The 20,167-nt window shown below is 44.4% G+C and overlaps 1 protein-coding gene across 2 annotated transcripts in view; it reads right to left on the bottom strand.

The window, feature by feature from the left end:
• STK10 (serine/threonine kinase 10) overlaps nt 1–14,551 on the bottom strand; it is a 212,631-nt gene extending 198,080 nt beyond the window's left edge. Inside the window, exon 1 of one of the 2 annotated variants that reach the window (XM_068277145.1) lies at nt 14,260–14,551. In XM_068277145.1, coding sequence (XP_068133246.1) covers nt 14,260–14,412 — 153 coding nt within the window. In that variant the 5' untranslated portion in view covers nt 14,413–14,551. Of the gene's footprint in view, nt 1–10,817; nt 10,851–14,259 lie in introns of those variants that run through there. The other variant, XM_068277148.1, reaches the window with a different exon arrangement.
• Between the last annotated feature and the right edge of the window lie 5,616 nt (nt 14,552–20,167).

Below are 20,167 nucleotides of genomic sequence, written 5' to 3'. Positions count from 1 at the left end.
CTCTTTAAGGCCTGTTCCTGCTCAAAGGAAAGCAGTAGAGAAAATTGTTTTATAGGAAAAGATACAGCAATTAACAGCTTTAGCTGGTCTCATCCACTGTAGGTCATTGACCAGTCGTGTAATTAAGTAGCTAGGGGCCCTAGTGCAAGTTGTACATTGGGCCACTGTAAAGTAATTGATATGGAGCAACCAAAATCCTGGAACCAGTGATATGTATAGGGTTTTACGTACTATAATCCTAAAACTCCTGTTACATTTGAATATTTAACACACTGGTCGTATTTAAGGCGTGTCTGGGAAATGTCACTGTTGAAGATGGTACAGTATGCATACAACGTAAGGGAGTAATGTACATTATATGTAAACAATCAGAATGTCAGGAGTTCTTTCCAATACAATGATCTACATGAAAGTACACTAAGCAGAGATCATATAGTAACCAGGCCACTATCATTGAATTATACAAACCAACCCATGCGTCCACAGTCTAACAAAGTGCTCCGTAAATCTGGTCCCTCTTCATTCTAAATTACGAGAAATTAATTAACTTGTAGGCTGACAAACTAGCAGGATGTACAATCTACAATGCATTCTCTTTTAAGCAAAAATATTTGGCCCTACTGATAACAGCTTGTGGGCCTAGTATAACAGGATTTCAGTCGATTATGAACTGTTGGTTTTACATTTAGAGCTATTAGGTGGTTCAACTGGACCAGGGCTATTTGGTGGATAGCAGAGCACCAGACATTTTTAAACAAGTACATGTTGTGAGGGTGCTGCTCAGTTCGGTGCGAGGAGAGAGATTACGGTTCTCCCTGCTACCGCTAAACTCTGAGGCGGCGTTAAATACTATTCCTCCTCCGAGTGGTCGCAACTTGGAGTGAGATGTAATTTGGGGTCTGGCAGCCGCCGGAGCCCCGAATTACTGCAACATAGGGTGTGCATCATAGCGTTGCAAACAAACTGATACATGTGTAATATTTTCTCATTTTGAGTTTATAATCAATCGGGTCACACTCCTCCACATTAAGATAGCTACATTTTTTCTTCAAATTATTGCAATATTGAAAGATGTAAGCAGTTTTCTCCCCAGGGCCAAACAGGTGGGCGCGCCGCCCGGGTAAGATCAATTACCGCCCGGCTGTCACCAATGCAGTCAGCCGTCCTGTCAGCCACACCAGCGCATACAGTCACAATGAATGTCCGTGCACGCAGCCAGCCTGAAATGGCTGTCGGCTTAGCCTCACACTATCACCGCAGCGTGTCCGGCTGTCACGACATGCCGGGATCTCTTGCAAACAAAACAAGCCGCGCTACTCCGGAATCAGTCTGTTTGCATGAGATCTCGCGCTTCCCAGCGAGCCCGTGCATTAATGAATGCACGGGCTCGCTGGGAAGCGCGAGATCTCATGCAAACAGACTGATTCCGGAGTAGCGCGGCTTGTTTTGTTTGCAAGAGATCCCGGCATGTCGTGACAGCCGGACACGCTGCGGTGATAGTGTGAGGCTAAGCCGACAGCCATTTCAGGCTGGCTGCGTGCACGGACATTCATTGTGACTGTATGCGCTGGCTAACAGGGCGGCTGACTGCATACCTTAATGTTCTTTCATATGCAGTGGCGTGGTGTGGTATTGAAGACAGTGCGCAGGGTCTATATATGATCATTATATAAGGCCCCTGCACACTATCTGCAATACCCCACGAACACCCCCCCCCCCCCAGGGGGAAATCGTGCATTTGAAATAACATTCAGGAAATATAAAAAGGAAAAAAAAATGCTAAAAATATAACTGGAAGTGGTAAATGTACACCGTGTAAAACAAAGGACAAGAGGGTTGATTCATCAAAGGATATAGTGTGAGCAATCTCCTGTTGCTCGTGCTAATAAATCAATGCAGCTTAATTTTGTTTCCATGCACAATACGCGCTAGTGTGCGTAACTAAATAACGGCCGCAGCTAAGAAAAGCTGTGCGGTAGTGATGTATAAAGCTGTGCGGTAGTGATGTATTGCTACCACGATACTTCACTAGTTCGGCCACTACTATAACTACTGTGCACCTTTTGTAAGCAGCGGCTGTTTAGTTATGCACACTACACTAACACTAGAGTACGTAATTGGTGCACATTAAATTTTCCACACCGCCAAATTTCCTTGTGCCGTGCCATCCCAACCCACCCGGCTACTTTTTTATGCCACCCGGCTGGAAAAAAATTCTGGGGAGAACACTGTAAGCATACAGAGTTAGTGTGTGTTCTGCTGATAGTAACTTACAGTGTACCAGAGGTGATATGTGACATCAGATAAACATGTGTATGTACAATACAAAACATTAACCACTTCCGTACCAGCAGTCTCTGACCCCTTAAGGACATTGTCAGAAATATAGTAAACATCACTGATAAGCAAATTACAGCCATAAAAGTCTTCCTGTCAGAATACAACTTCTAAGGGTAGGGAGAGATAAAATACATGAACTATTGACCTTTTTCTAACTCTGAGACACTTATGCTGGATACACACCATGCGTTTCTGCGTCAAATGCATCCGTCGATATGAGTCGATTCGATTATTTCCGAGCATTTCCGAACGCATTTCGATTTTTAGGTCGATTACCATGTAAAGTATGGCAAATCGACCTAACGATCCATCAAAGCTTGAATCGGACATGTCGTAAATAATCGAATCGATGCGTATCGACGGACGCATCGAACGCGGAAACGCATGGTGTTTATCCAGCATAAGAATGCCACTGATTAGAGAAAGTAAAAAAAACAAAATAAATAAAAAAAATCAACTTACTGTATATTCTGGCATATAAGACTACTTTTTAACCCTTGAAAATCATGTGAAAAGTACAGAATAATTCACCAAATGAGTATTTTGACCACATCATCCTCTTTATGCATGTTGTATTACTCCAAGCTGTATAGGCTCGAAAGCCTACTACCAATTAAGCATATTAGGTGATGTGCATCTCTGTAATGAGAAGGGGTGTGGTCTAATGACATCAACACCAACTTCCTTTCCTTTGGCAAAATGGGTTAAAAGAAGGACTTGACAGGCTCAGAAAAGTCAAAAATAGTGAGATTTCTTGCAAAGGGATGCAGCACTCTTAAAATTGCAAAGCTTATGAAGCGTGATCATCGAACAATCAAGCGCTTCATTCAAAATAGTCACAGTATAGTGCCCAGTATAGGTAGGTAGTGCCTCAGTATAGCTAGTATAGTGCCCAGTATAGGTAGGTAGTGTCCAGTATAGCTAGTATAATGCCCAGTTTAGCCAGTATAGTGTCCAGTATAGCCAGTATAGTGTCCAGTATAGCTAGTATAGTGTCCAGTATAGCTAGTATAGTGTCCAGTATAGCTAGTATAGTGTCCAGTATAGCTAGTATAGTGCCCAGTATAGCTAGTATAGTGCCCAGTATAGCTAGTATAGTGCCCAGTATAGCTAGTATAGTGCCCAGTATAGCTAGTATAGTGCCCAGTATAGCACTCCCCCCGCGGCCGCCGCTATTACCTGCTTAGGCAGCGGCTTCCTCTAATCCGTGTTCCCCTCTCATGTTGCATGTAAGTGTATCACAGCAGCGCGCCCGGCGCTGCTGCTGTGTCGATACAGGGGGCAGGAAAGAGCGTGGCTCCCTGTAGCGGCGATCTGTATCGCCGTTACCAGGGGAACCGCTCTTTCCTGCCCCCTGCATCGTCACAGCAGCAGCGCCGGGTGCGCTGCTGTGATACACTTATATTCAACATGAGAGGGGAACGCGGATTAGGAAGCGACCGCTGCCTAAGTAGGTAATAGCAGCAGCGGCCGCGGGGGGGGGGGGGGGGGGGGGATCGGGGAGGGGGCGCGGACCACCCGACCACCAGGAAAGACTCGCATACAAGCCGACCCCCCAACTTTTGACCCCATTTTTGGGGGTCAAAAATTCGGCTTGTATGCGAGTATATATGGAAAGTTGCCTAATAATTATGCACAGTAATAGTCACCTGCACACACAGATATCCCCCTAAAATAGCTAAAACTAAAAACAAACTAAAAACTACTTTCAAAAATATTCAGCTTTGATATTAATGTGTTTTTTGGGTTCATTGAGAACATGGTTGTTGTTCAATAATAAAAATATTCCTCAAAAATACCACTTGCCTAATAATTCTGCAGTGTGTGTGTGTGTGTGTGTGTGTGTGTGTGTGTGTGTGTGTGTGTGTGTGTGTGTGTGTGTGTGTGTGTGTGTGTGTGTGTGTGTGTGTGTGTGTGTGTGTGTGTGTGTGTGTGTGTGTGTGTGTGTGTGTGTGTGTGTGTGTGTGTGTGTGTGTGTGTGTGTGTGTGTGTGTGTGTGTGTGTGTGTGTGTGTGTGTGTGTGTGTGTGTGTGTGTGTGTGTGTGTGTGTGTGTGTGTGTGTGTGTGTGTGTATTTTAACAATTTTCATGTATAAATAATTTAGTCAGTGTAGTCAGTGTTTGCCCACTGTAAAATCTTTCCTAACCGTAATTTACATTTGTGACACCTTTCGTACGTCAGGCCTAGCTCTGCGGAATGTCTGCTTCTGAGAATTCCAAAGCCAGTGAAAATAATGCTTAAGCTCAACACACACCATACAATCTTGGTTGTACAGATTTACCAAATCTATGTAATATAAGGGCCAACAGATTGAAAATACCTTGAAAGATTGATTGGATAAGCTCTTATACTACATGAAAGTGGTAAGATTGAACAACCAAGATTGTATGGTGTGTGTTGAGCCTTATGCTGCGTACACACTGGCGACTATGGTCCTTTGAAACAGCTCATTAACGATCGTTCCGCCGACAATCGGGGAAAGAACTTTACCCAACGATCATTAACACGAACGACAAAAGAACGACATCGGGAAGATGGAAATATCCAACCTGACGGATCATATCTACCGACAATCGTTACAAAACTATAGTGTGTACAGACATCGACCGAGAACGATCGTTACAAGGGCCAATGCGCCTGCGTTGAATTCTGCCCAGCTTCCGTACTTCCTTTGTAGCGCGGCCGTAAAGATTGTTACATTGCTCATTTCAATTAAACTTTGTTTTCAAGTTAACAATCATATATTTGTATCTATTGTAACTCCATGTCAGTGGGATTTTTTTTATTGTATATAAATATGTACGCAACATATCCTTCTGATCGTTTTTTTCTGCGAGAACGATCGTTAATATGTGTATGATGATCGCTGCATACCATCGTTGCATTCCAATCTTTCCAATATCGTTCGTCTGGTAACTATCGTTCCTTGCAAACGATAGTTATCGCAAGTGTGTACGTAGCATTAGTCTCGCAGGATGCTCTTGGAGGAGAATAATGAATAGTTTAACAGCCTTGGCTAAGCATCGCTTAGAGGGCGGGGCTACATACCATTATGCAGGAATATATAGGCATGTTTTATGCTGAAACCTGGAAAATCATAAAAGTGGGCATCCTGAATAATTTACTGCATTCTACTTCAAGTCACTTCAGTGTCTCTTATGGTGGCCATACATGGTACCATTTTTTCATCCAATCTTACCAATTCTTTGTAGTATAAGGGAACTGCCTAAATTATCCTTGCAGTATATTCATTTAATTTACCCTTATACTACATAGAAATGGTAAGATTGGATGAAAAAAAATTGTACCATGTATGGGCACCATAAGAGAGCCAATTGAGTGATGTATTCCCAGCTGCTGACAGTCTTCTCCCTAGGTAGTTCAGCACTTCCTGTACATACCGAGAAGACCAATTACAATATGTGCTGCTCTGTGGCATCAATACCTTCCAAATGCCTGAAGCAAGTTCTACAAGCCATATGGCAGGCATGCCTACTCAAAACACCATTATGTTAGCCAAATAATGTACAATCTAAGTTCTTCAGCCACCAACAAATAGTCACTGCAAGAACAAAGACCACCTCACAGACATTCATTGTGCACATGCTGGAATTAATTCATAATATGACATTTTAACATCCTCCAGTCCATTAACAAGAGATGAGTTTAAAAAAGTACAAAGGGAGTGATTTACCAAAGGCAATGTGCAGCAAAATGGCATTGTTCACTTCATACAAAAAATTGTGTGCAGGCCGGCCTCCTCTGCTGGTGATGTTTGAAGTAAATACTATAAAATGTCACTGTTCATATCATCAACTCCAAAGACTGGGCTTTTATCTGCCCTTACGTGGCTATAAAGAGACTGAATGGGCGACTTGAACAAAAACATTCACTACGCAAGGCCACATCTGGAATATGGAATTCAGTTCTGGGCACCACATTACAAAAAAGATATTGCAGTTTTAGAGCAGGTGCAGAGACGAGCAACAACATTGATGCGTGGGATGGAAGGTCTCACTTATCGAGAAAGGTTAGATAAACTGGGTTTATTTAGTCTAGAGAAAAGACGCCTTAGAGGGGATCTAATTAACATGTATAAATACATCAGAGGGCAATATAATACCTTGGCGGGTGAGCTTTTTGTCCCTAGGCCTTCTCAAAGGACTAGAGGACATGATCTGCGCATGGAGGAAAAACGTTTTAGCCATTTATTTAGGAAAGGGTTCTTTACAGTTAGAGTGATTAAAATGTGGAATGCATTGCCACAGGAAGTCGTTATGGCAAACTCTATACCTGCATTTAAAGGGGGCTTAGATGCTTTCCTTGCGTTGAAAGACATCCATGGCTACAATTGCTAGGTAATGCCTAATGATGTTGATCCAGGGATTTTATCTGATTGCCATCTGGAGTCGGGAAGGAATTTTTCCCTTTAGGGGCTAATTGGACCATGCCTTGTAAGGGTTTTTTCGCCTTCCTCTGGATCAACAGGGATATGTGAGGGAGCAGGCTGGTGTTGTACTTTATACTGGTTGAACTCGATGGACGTATGTCTTTTTTTAACCAAAATAACTATGTAACTATGCAAGGAAAAGAATTCCAGTGAATATTCCCTTTCACCTTCAGTCTTCAGCTGTGCTATGCAATGCACATGGACTCTGGGTGTCTTATTAAAACAAAAAGGTGTTTGTATTTTTATATATCAAGGGAAAAGGGACATTAAGAAGATAACACATAGCTAATTATGCTTTAAAAGTAAAAATATAAAAACACATATGCTTCTATATGGATTCCCAGGTGATCAGAAGCGAGCAGAATCCCTGGAGAGGATTCTCATTGGTCCAACTGGAAGCCCAGCGGGAGAATTATAGATGCTTTTTGCTGGTGCTCTTGTTTATAGTATTACAGGAAGCAGCAGCAACCTTCTCTGGTGGGTCTGCACAGATGCAGCAGAGAGGTACAGTGCCAAGTGAGCGTGGCATGTACCAGCAGACGAGGGGAAAGTGCCAGCATGCCTGTCTCTGGCCACAAACAGGAGATGGGAGAGGATGCCTGGTGTAGCAGCGATGGGTATCAGTAGGCAGGGAGAAAAACTTCAAGCAAGAAGACTGATGGGGGGGGGAATTAAAAAAAAGGAAGGAAGTGTACAGAAGATTATGCCACCTGAGAGAAGAATACAAATGAATATTGGTTTTTGTTAATACAGTTATGACCAGGGCTGTGGAGTCGGTCCAAAAATTCAACGACTCCGACTCCTCAGTTTAGGATTCCACCGACTCCGACTCCTCGACTCCGACTCCTCTAATTTGCATATTACAATTTTGTTGATTAAAAGTATGTAACATGAAATTCGTCTCTTAAAGTGAACCTCCGGACTAAAAATCTACTCAGCAGCACTGAAAAGGCTTGGTGTTTCTTTAACAGTTTCACAGCATCAGAACTTTGTTTCTCTTATACAAGCCTCATTTTTAGCTGCACAGAAGAAAACTGAAGAAAACTGCCCGGGCTTTTTTCCCCTTATGCTGTGCAAAGCATGATGGGATTTCAGATGTTGTTCTCGTTCTGCTGTTTTGGTGCAATTTTTTTTTTTTACACTTTGAATTTGACATTTGAAGCCTAGCGTGTGCAGCTGGGAGGGGTAATCAGGACACAGGACAGTTGGAACTGTCTCCTGCTCCTTGTCACCTCCTTTCAACCAAAAAGATGGCTGCCCCCATGACAAAGATGGCAGCCCCCATGAATCACAAACATTTGCCTGTTCTTTTAAAACAGGGTGGGTAAGAGATTATATTACCTATCTATTCTAATTAACATGACTAATGTAACTTGATGACAGTATGTTTGTTTAGGCTGAAGTTCCCCTTTAACTGCCAACGCTTAGGAATTTTACAAGACAACTGAAGTGAGAAGGATATGTAGACTACTATATTTATTCCCTTTAGACTAAAACTAGTCCTTGGTAAGAGTACTTGTAAAAGGTACAAACCGGAACAAAGAACATCTATCAGGCCCTAGGCAATGTAACTGTGGGTACATGCAAGAGTGATGTGCAGGTGCTCTGCAGGGGAATGAGGAGATTCTTCCTCTATTACACATTCTTCATGCACAATCTGAACCAGGTTTATGGGTGACAGACAACACCTCTGTGTTCAATGTGCACAGCATTCTCAGTGGATTCCCTGCAGCTCTGTGGGGAGTGCATATGTAGAGTATAGTACTACTGTGTAACAAAGTAAACCTGAGACAGATGAAATTTAAAGTTTTATACATACCTGGGGCATCCTCCAGCCGCCTTCAGGATAATCAGTTCCTCGTTGTCCTCCTCCACCACCTGGATCTTCTGCTATGAGTCTAGGTACTTGAGCCAGTTGGGCGAAGTGCGCATGCACACATTCCGCCACCAGGAGCATACTACACCTGTGCAGCACTATTGCGCAGGTGCAGAATGTTCCTGGCTGTGGGGGCGGCATGCGGCTGGACTGCGCTGACTGGCTGAATTACCAGGACTCATAGCAGAAGATCCAGGTGGTGGAGGACAGCGAGGGATTGATTGGCCTGAAGGGGGCTGGAGGAAGCCCCAGGTATGTATAAAGCTTTACTTTTCATCCGTCTCAGGTACCCTTTAATTTGTAGTCACCAAACCAAATTTTAACAACATATCAAATTATTTGATTTCATCAGCAAAGGGAGTGCATACATTTGCATAAATCAGCATCAGTGCAGAATTATTTTCATCTCATTGACCATCTCTATTAGTGACACAGCTACACATCAGGCTTTATACTTACAGCATAGATGTTATTTAGTATATATAAGAGATTCCTGTGTACACATCATATATACAGTCACAATCAGATATGTATATCTGACCTTAAAAATACGGGGACTGCTTTATTGAAGCAGCACACGTAACTCATTTTGATTGGTTTATTTCATTTTTGTGGACTAAGCACAGCTATTACTGTATATATACATTATTTTTAATGACTATTATCTGAGAAATAGAACATTTTATCATATTTTCTATTTTAATTACAGTTACAAATTCATTAGGAGTCGGAGTCGGTGCATTTTTTCCCGACTCCGACTCCAGGCACCCAAAATTGCCCGACTCCACGACTCCGACTCCACAGCCCTGGTAATGACTAGAATTTATTTTTTTTAAACTTGACAATATAATAGGCAGAGGGTCAAAAGTAACCCTTTACACCCATTTGCCTGGGAAGGGACAGAGATCTGGAAGTCTCCTTATTAAAGGGGGCTCCCAAATTCCCCCGTAAGCCTCCAGGACCTATCCCCACATGCGTGAGGTCAGTTACCCCACCTCCTACTAGGCACCGGAAGTGGGGGGTGAGCTTCTTCTCCTTGACATGAGCAGGTGCTTTACTGGAGAGGTGTCTTTGCCTCTCCTGCAAAACCCCCATGTCAGAGACCATGCAGGCTGGTAAAGCTTAGCATGGCCAAGCACCAGGCAGGTTTGCTCAGCCATAGCAGCCCTCATAGTACACGATATGGAATATCATCTATGAGAAGCATCAAAACCTCCCTCTTCTCCTACAAAGCCATGTACATATCATGGAAAGATGGTCATCCCCTCTTCTAAGCGTTACATGTGGGGTAACTATCCAACACATGTGGTGATAGGGATTGAAGGGGGGTGGGAATATTGTGTTATCTGGGAGCTTTGTTTAATAAGGAGATGGCTCAGTCAGGGATGACATCGGTGCTATGGAGGGGACCGTGGGGATGGTGAGAGAGGAGGCGCAATACAGGGGACTGGAGGAAGCTCCAGGTAAGTATGAATCCTTTTGCTTGCATTGTCCCAGGTACACTTTAAATAGGTAATGTAAAACATGTTAAAACAGGTCATGTTTGACACCTACCCATTTATTGTTCGTATATAATAATTTTTATCAAGGATAAAAAAAATAATAATTTGGTATTCTTCTGTTTTTCATTTGCCACTGCTCAGTTTTTTTCCCTTCAGTCTTTAACATGCTTGCAATGTTATCTACCAGGTGTAGCTCCCTTCCAAACTGCTGCATCCCATTGCTATCTGACGCTCCTTTGCCAACCAGCCCTGGCAGCATTGGTCACCATAGTGCCGCAACTCTGTATAGCCACAATAGGCACATCCGCTCATCACTGTGACTCTGCCACAGTACTGTACAGGGAACCATGGCAAAGCATCTTTACCTTATCTGGTTTAGCTCTGTGGATGATGGTCTTAGGGACCATGCAAAATTAACAGAAATGTTAAACTGTTCTCAAATTACAAGTACTAAAGGTGGCCACACACCATACAATTTTCATGCAATCTGGCTGTACAATCAATGACTAAGTGCTGTTATACTACATGGATGTTGGTAAGATTGTATAAAAATTGTACAGTCACATTGCATGAAAATTGTATGATGTGTGGCCACCTTGAACGTGCTTTTAATGCCATCAGTATCACAGTTGGGAATATTGCCATTCACCTCATGTTCTAAAGACATCTATCACCGCAACAGGTAGTGACAAGAACGCATACCACTTGTGACAGAACTGTAGCACTATAACAATCCCCTGACAGGCTTCAACCTTTTCCCACTTAACTGCATAGCTTGTAATAAGTGGAAATATTGCTTTCAAGAATGCCCCAATGTGTGCCGAATGATATAAAGTTTTTGTGCTTTGATTTAAATGGCATGTGTATCTGAATAGATGTGTTATCAGAAGTTACAATCTGTGAAACTACATGTTGAAGCTTTCAGTAATTCTGAAGATTCAGGTTGCTAAGGTGAAAGCAAATTGAGTTTGTTTACTCAGTTGCCATAGTGATGATTGATGCTACTCATCACTTCCCCAAGTAGGAGGGTCTTGTAGCAGTGCAAGCCAGTCAACACTTTTGGCAGAGAGAAATCTTGTTTTTTGGGTGAGCTCTTGATACATATAAAGTAGTGTGTGTGAAAGAGTGAAAGTGTGCGTTTTCACATTTGTTTGTGTATGCGTGTAGGATTTCCTTATTTACACTAAATGTGTTATTGGATTTTATGCTTTGAAACTTGTTCCAAGTAAAACAAATAAAAACAAACAGTAAATAGATTTTGACACAACACAAGCATTACATGCAGCGCCACTGTCCCGATACGTTGCGCAGGGATGCTCACCGGATGAAATCCGAATAATTTTCATTCGGATTTCATCCAGGTATTTAAAGAGAACCTGTACTGAGTAAAAATATTTAAAATAAACACATGAGGTAACTTCAAATGAACATTGAATAGTTACCTTGCCATCAGTTCCTCTCAGAAGCTCACCATTTTCTTCTGACAATAATCCCTTCCAGTTCTGACAATATTTTGTCAGATCTGAAATATATCAGTTGCTGTCAGTAAAATATCAGTTGCTGTCAGTTATAGCTGAGAGGAAAACTGATGTACCAGGTAATGTCCATGTTTCCCTATGGCTCAAGTGGGCGATGTTACAGTTTAACTGTTTGCTGACCGGAAAGCTGTTATGGGTAATGGCCATTTTCAAAATGGAGGACGGAAAATTCCCTTGATCACAGTGAACAAACAGGACGCGGGAGAGGAGAAAGACACTGAGGAGTAGACTATATGGGAGGTAAGTATGACTTGTGTATGCTTATTTTGACTTAATTTTCAGTACAGGTTTTCTTTAAAGCCCCTGAGCAGGTGTGCGAGAGGGGGTTAAACTAACCCAGCAGGCACCTTCTTTAACCCGTCCTCCAGCACTTCCCATTCTGCGTTCCAAGCCACGGTCACATGATTACAAACACTTCCTCCTTCCCGGTTGAAGGAAGAAGCATAGTAGTCGCATGATGCGCCTTGGAACGAAGGGTGGGATTGGTTAAAGAAGATGCTATCTGGGTAGATTTTACCCCCCTCTCGCACACCTGCTCAGGTGCTTTAATTACCTGGATGAAATCCGAATGAAACTCATTCAGATTTCATCCAGTGAGCATCGCTGCCCTTGTGTTCTTGCCATCACAGGAAGCCCAATGGACCACTGAACATGCCCTTACAGAGCATTTACACCAAGTGCCGCATTGCATGTACAGGTGTTGTCTGAGCTCATTTGAAGATCTGGAAGGCTAGATGTTTAAATAACAGCAACATTGCTTTCCTCTGTTGTGTACTGCACCATTGTCCCTTCACCCTTCCCCACTCAAAATGTATACACCTGTACAGCCCTTAGCATCCCAAACTGATTACTTTGGATAACAAACATTGGCTATCATTCATAAAGCATTTCCGCATGCGGAAATGCTTAATATCGGTGACTTTACCGAACACTTAGCAACTGCTGCATTCATAAAGGCTCTTTCCGCATGAAAAAATGACACTACCGAGCAGAGCGATACATTTCCGCCTTGTGCGGAGTTTTTCTAGATTTATCTAGAAAAAGTAACAAACACGTCCATTCATAAAGATTAGAGCAAGAGGTATGCGGGAGGAAAATACCGCTTGCTCGACAGTAGCGATAGGCGGGCGGATTACTTGTAAATGAATGGGACAGACCTCCCAAGCAGCATCAGACAGAGGAGCGCATGGAGGGAATCGGGCAGCTTTTATGTTTCCGCATGTCTTCCGCCACGCTACCGCCAGCTTCCTCCAGAAAACCTCCGCACTTGTATCGCAACAGGCAACTTCTTTATGAATGACCACCCAGAAGTCTTAAGTGCCGCTTGCGGAGAAGAACGGTGTTTTCCCGCACTACCGACTGGTCCTTTATGAATGATAGCCATTGTGCATTTGTACACAGCTTTTGAGTTGTGATTAAAAATTTTACTTGCCAGCTTTTTGCTCTATGATTTAACATAATTAGCATACTTATTCAGAGCTTTCCATAGGGATAATCAGACTCAGAATGTTATCTCCTGACAGATTGTCAGGTAATCAGTCACTTTCCAAATCTGGATAGCCCTTCACAAAGCTCTATTTCAGCACCCACCAATCCAGTTCCTGTAAAGCAAAAAAACAAGCAAATATACCCCTCAAAGCTGAATTGTAAGCTGATCGTGGGTAGTACGATGGCGTAGTGGTTAGCACTCTCACCTTGCATTGCTGGGCCCCCAGTAATAAAACCAGCCAGAGCAACATCGGCATGGAGTTTGTATGTTCTCCCCATGTCTGTGTGGGTTTTCTCTGGGCACTCTGGTTTACTCCCACATCCCAAAAACATACAGACAAGTTAACTGGCTTCCCTATAAATTGGCCCTAACAATACGATACATACATAGCCAAATGACTATGGTAGGGATACTAGACTGTGAACTCCTCTGAGAGACAGTTATGTGACAAGACAGGAATTGCAAGGCCACTAAGGTAGAAAAACCTGTTCATAAATCAAGTAAGACTGAGATGAAGGAAAAAGCTAAATCTTACTTGCCTGAACAATGGTGGGGACCAGGACGACACCAAATTACCTAACAGACCACAAGTGGCTGGAAGAAGCCCCAGGTAAGTAAAAACAAGTGTTTTGCTTTGTCTCAGGTTTACTTTAAGCCTGGTACACACATCCATTTTTGACTGGCCGATGACTGCCCGATTTTGCCCCATCCATTTAGTATGACAAGAGTTTTTGATTACTACCATAAGAACAGGTTGTACAGGTGAGCTTTCAGACTACACGGAAATTGTAAAATTGGGCAATCAAAATTGAATGCGTGTACCAGGCTTTAGTGGAATGATTTAGATGACCAACTGCTAAGATCCTAAAGTGACAACTGTAGAATATAGCAAGAATGGATGAGTGGAGCTGCTGGCTGGTAGCTGGACTGGTAGGAGCAGGTGACAGGTGTACAGAATCCAGCACAGTGCTGCTGCTGATGTACAGTGACTGCATCACCTGTGAGCACACACGTCACCACCTATCCCCCGAGCCTAGCAAGCCGCCTTCCGCCTGTGTGCTCACCTTGTACACCTTGCCGAAGGCTCCGTCCCCCAGCTCCCCCACTATGTCCCACACCAGGCTGGGGTCCAGGTCCCTCCGCACATGCTCGTACTCCCGCAGCCGCCTCTTGTCTCCGGTGAAGCGCAGGATGCGGCGGAAGTTGGCGAAAGCCATGTTGGGGAGACGTCAGGAGATTCCAGGGCAGAGTGTCAGAATCAGCAGCCCCCCAGTGGAGGCTCCGGCCACCCCGGCTATAGCACTTCTCAAACTCTCAGCAGCAGCACAAGCGAGAAGCTGAACAGCCAGGCCCGCCCACCACTCCTCCCAGGGGCGAGGTCTAGCGCCGCACGCTGTAGCTACACCTAGGATGGGCGTGTCCTCTGCCCGGCTACTATAAAGACGCCTCACCGGGAGATGGTTTATTTTTGGATGCAGAAGTGGTAACTGGCTGCCTGGTGGTTGTAGTTTGCTGACAGGTTTTATATGATTGTAGTGTGGGCGGAGGGGTCATGGGCTCCACATATAGAACTTTACTGAGTTTCCTTCCAATAAATTTGACACACGGACTCTGTCGAGTAGTAAAACACCGATGTGAGGTGCATCAGGTAATAGCAGCTCTCTGCAGCTGATGAGCTTAGTGCTGGTAGTGCCACAGTGTGTCTTCGAGGAATGGGGTTATTAGAGGGTAATGCTACGTACACACATGCGACAACGATCGTTCGTTGTGAACGACGAACGAACTTTTAATTGATGAAAGAACGACCTAAGTAAAGTTAGTTTTTAAATGTGTGTAAAGATCTGATCGTTAGAACGAATGTTACATCACGTAAAGCAACTATTGCGCTTTCGCATAAAAATGAGAAGTTTCATGGCGAAATAGCGAAATGCGCATGTCAAGCCTAGTACGAACGACCGTTTCTAACGATGTACTACTTTTGCAAACGATCGTCGTTGGAAAAAATCCGCCAAGCTAGATTGTTCGTTTTTAACGATCTAGCTCGTCCGTCGTTAGTCGTTGGTTGCTTTTTTTATTAAACGATCGTCGTTTGAAACGATCGGGGAACGATCGTTTCAAACGACTATAGTCGCATGTGTGTACGCACCTTAAGCCAAAGAGAAGATAACCTCCACCTACATTAGTTTGTAATATGCAGGTGAAGTGAGCTTGTAGCTCCATCCGAGACTGTTGACTGCCTTTTTTGACTGGCTGCAATCAGCTTCAAACAGCGGATAGTAGCCATTTTGCTGATTGCTAGCGCACTGCGATTTACATGTACTAATTTCTCACTAGTGTGCAACGCTTTTTACCTGCACGCAAACAGCGGGCTGTGCGATTCTCGCCGCCGCGATCACGCTCAGTTCCCAGCGGTTAAACAGCGCAATTGGGGCTAGTGGAAAATTCTGCTTCCGTGTACGCACCGCAGTGCGATTGCAAGCAGCAGTGGAAAAGGGCCTAAAGACTCACAGCGCAAAATTATGTCTCAGATCAAGACACGGTTGTAGGCTGGACTGTGTGTTTAGAGGAAAAAGTCAGGTATTCATAAATGCCAGACTCATTTTCAGTTTGAACTTAAAGGATACCCGAACTGACATGTGACATGATGAGATAGACATGTGTATGTACAGTGCCTAGCACACAAAAAACTATGCTGTGTTCCTTTTTTTCTCTACCTGAAAGAGTTAAATATCAGGTATGTAAGTGGCTGACACAGTTTTGACTCAGACAGGAAGTGACTACAGTATGACCCTCACTGATAAGAAATTCCAACAATAAACCACTTTCCTAGCAGAAAATTGCTTCTGAGAGCAAGAAAGAGATAAAAACGGGAAAATCTTATCAGTGAGGGTCACACTGTAGTCACTTCCTGTCTTAGTCAGGACTGAGTCAGCCACTTACATACCTGATATTTAACTATTTCAGGCAGAGAGAGAAAAAAAGGAACACAGCATAGTTATTTGTGTGCTAGGCAGTGTACATACACATGTCTATCTCATCATGTCACATGTCAGTTCGGGTATCCTTTAAGGGAAACCTAAACTGAGAAGGATATGGATTTTTCCTTTTAAAGAGAACCCGAGGTGTGTTTAAAGAATGTTATCTGCATACAGAGGCTGGATCTGCCTATACAGCCCAGCCTCTGTTGCTATCCCAAACCCAACTAAGGTCCCCCTGCACTCTGTATTCCCTCATAAATCACAGCTGTGCTGTGAGGCTGTGTTTACATCTGTAGTGTCAGTCTCAGCTGCTCCCCCGCCTCCTGCATAGCTCCGGTCCCTGCCCCCGTCCCTTCCCTCCAATCAGCAGGGAGGGAAGGGATGCAGGCGGGGACTGGAGTTCTGCAGGAGGCGGGGAGAGCAGCAGACTGACACTATAGAGATAAACACAGCCAGCTCTGACAAGCTGTTTGTCAGCAGCATGGCTGTGATTTATGAGGGATTGCAGAGTGCAGGGGGACCTTAGGGTGGTTTGGGATAGCAACAGAGGCTGGGCTGTATAGGCAGATCCAGCCTCTGTATGCAGATAATATTCTTCAAACCCACCTCGGGTTCTCTTTAACCACTTGAGGACCGTAGGCTTTACCCCCCTTAAAGGGATACTGTAGGGGAGTCGGGGGAAAATGAGCTGAACTTACCCGGGACTTCTAATGGTCCCCCGCAGACATCCTGTGTTGGCGCAGCCACTCACCGATGCTTCGGCCCTGCCTCCAGTTCACTTCTGGAATTTCTGACTTTAAAGTCAGAAAACCACTGCGCCTGCACGCCCGTGTCCTCGCTCCCGCTGATGTCACCAGGAGTGTACTGCGCAGACACAGACCATACTGGGCCTGCGCTGTGCGCTCTTGATGACATCAGCGGGATCGAGGACACGGCAACGCAGGCGCAGTGGTTTTCAGACTTCAAAGTCTGAAATTCCAGAAGTGAACCGGAGGCGGGGCCGGAGCAACGGTGAGTGGCTGCGCCAACACAGGATGTCTGCAGGGGACCGTTAGAAGCCCCGGGTAAGTTCAACTCATTTTCCCCTGACCCCCCTACAGTATCCCTTTAAGGACCAGACCCTTTTTTTCCATTCAGACCACTGCAGCTTTTACGGTTTGTTGCTCGCTCATACAACCTACCACCTAAATGAATTTTGGCTCCTTTTCTTGTCACTAATAAAGCTTTCTTTTGGTGCTATTTGATTGCTGCTGCGATTTTTACTTTTTATTATAGTCATCAAAAAAGACATGAATTTTGTCAAAAAAATGATTTTTTTAACTTTCTGTGCTGACATTTTTCAAATAAAGTAAAATTTCTGTATACATGCAGCACGAAAAATGTGGACAAACATGTTTTTTATTAAAAAAAAACCCATTCAGCCTATATTGATTGGTTTGGGTAAAAGTTATAGCGTTTACAAACTATGGTGCAAAAAGTGAATTTTCCCATTTTGAAGCATCTATGCCTTTTCTGACCACCTGTCATGTTTCATGAGGGGCTAGAATTCCAGGATAGTATAAATACCCCCCAAATGACCCCATTTTGGAAAGAAGACATCCCAAAGTATTCACTGAGAGGCATGGTGAGTTCATAGAAGATTTTATTTTTTGTCACAAGTTAGCGGAAAATTACACTTTGTGACAAAAAAGAAAAAAAAAGTTTCCATTTCTGCTAACTTGCGACAAAAAAAAAAATGAAATCTGCCACGGACTCACTATGCTCCTCAGTATGAAGAAAAGAGGTGCACTGGGCCACCACACTTGGTCACTCCGGAGTGCTCCAGACCCTGAGTAGGTTCAACAAGCCAAGTACTAAAGTAGATGAAAGCGGCTGGGCACATCCAGTAAAAAGACCTTTATTTCAAATGATTAAACTCACTATGCTCCTCTCTGAATACCTTGAAGTGTCTACTTTCCAAAATGGGGTCATTTGTGGGGTGTGTTTACTTTCCTGGCATTTTGGGGGGTGCCTAATTGTAAGCACCCCTGTAAAGCCTAAAGGTGCTCATTGGACTTTGGGCCCCTTAGCGCAGTTAGGCTGCAAAAAAGTGCCACACATGTGGTACCGCTGTACTCAGGAGAAGTAGTATAATGTGTTTTGGGGTGTATTTTTACACATACCCATGCTGGGTGGGAGAAATATCTCTGTAAATGACAATTGTTTGATTGTTTTTTACACACAATTGTCCATTTACAGAGATATTTCTCCCACTCAGCATGGGTATGTGTAAAAATACACCCCAAAACACATTATATTACTTCTCCTGAGTACGGCGATACCACATGTGTGGCACTTTTTTGCACCCTAACTGCGCTAAGTGGCCCAAAGTCCAATGAGTACCTTTAGGATTTCACAGGTCATTTTTGTTTCAAGACTACTCCTCACTGTAACGATCGATGAAGCACAGAGAGGATCTGATTACCAGTGATCTGCAGAATCACTGGGAATACAGATGTATACCAGATTATACGTGATCTGCAGTATCACTGATAATCCGATATACTAGCTAACCTCTGTTCACCTGAGTAGAGTGTAGTGTTAGGTGTAACAGTAACACTTAGAGGACTAGGCCTCAGTGCAGCAAGGGGTACTGCACAGATTCCTTCCGCAGACCTGAGCTCTCCAAGACGGGAGGAGTCAGACTGACAGTAGGAAGGACAGACTGGAAGTAACCTTCAGGAGGAAGGATTACTAACAGAGAGAGGAACCGCCTCTAACAGTAAGGTCGGTTCTCGAGGTAGGACAAGCCAGGTCGTACACACACGGACAGATAAAGTACAAGATCAGGAGGCAAAGGCGGAGTCAAAGTACAGGCAGGGTTCAGCAACGGGGTATCAGATATATCGGGGTACAAAATCAGGAGGCAGAAGCAGAGTCAAGGAACAAGCCGGGGTTCGGCAACAGAGTATCAGAAATATCGAGGTACAAGATCAGAGTTCAGAAGGGTAGTCAAGGCAGGCAAAAGTCATAACAGATAATCACAAACAAACTAGTACTTTAGCTATCAACAGAATCTAGCTAAGTGTAGGATTACAGCTCCAGCTGGTCCCGGCACACTTGCGGATCTGACTACGGATCTGGGTGCTCCCACATATGTGATCGCACGCCAGACAAAGAGCAAGTGAACAACCAGCAGTATATATACTCTAGGACCTTTCCAGGACCTCCCTAATTGCTGGTCCAATGAGAGCAGTGGAAATTGTCAGCTGACCCAGCTGGTCAGCCGACTCCCTTCTAACAGTTATTTAACCAGCCTGGCGGTATGGACGAGCTCAGCTCGTCCATCACCGCCGGAGGCTGCCGCTCAGGCCCTGCTGGGCCGATTTTCATCAAATAAAGTGCAGCACACGCAGCCGGCACTTTGCCAGCCGCGTGTGCTGCCCGATCGCCGCCGCTCTGCGGCGATCCGCCGCGAGCAGCGGCGAAAGAGGGTCCCCCCAGCCGCCTGAGCCCAGCGTAGCCGGAACAAAAAGTTCCGGCCAGCGCTAAGGGCTGGATCGGAGGCGGCTGACGTCACTCCGCTCGTCGCTATGGCGACGATCTAAGCAAAACAAGGAAGGCCGCTCATTGCGGCCTTCCTTGTTTATTCTGGGCGCCGGGGGCGATCGGAAGAACGCCTCCGGAGCGCCCTCTAGTGGGCTTTCATGCAGCCAACTTTCAGTTGGCTGCATGAAATAGTTTTTTTTTTATTTAAAAAAAATCCTCCCGCAGCTGTCCTGGCGATCTTAATAGAACGCCAGGGTGCTTAAACTCTGCCTCTGTGCTCGCGCGCGTGTAAGTCTGAATCTTGGTGGACCATCAGTCCCAGCCACACCAGTACTGTCATGCAATGTATCTAGTGCGGGGGCCTCCTCTGATGCGGATTCCGCCGTTACCAATGCGGATTCCGCCGCACTGCCTATGCAGCGTTTTTTCCGCGTTGTGACGCCATGCTGGACACGGAAACAGCCGC

The sequence above is a fragment of the Hyperolius riggenbachi genome, chromosome 3 (genome assembly GCF_040937935.1).
Source record: "Hyperolius riggenbachi isolate aHypRig1 chromosome 3, aHypRig1.pri, whole genome shotgun sequence".
Classification (NCBI taxonomy): Eukaryota; Metazoa; Chordata; class Amphibia; order Anura; family Hyperoliidae; genus Hyperolius; species Hyperolius riggenbachi.
Note: the sequence above shows the minus strand (reverse complement) of the source record. Positions and strands in the feature narration are given on the sequence as shown.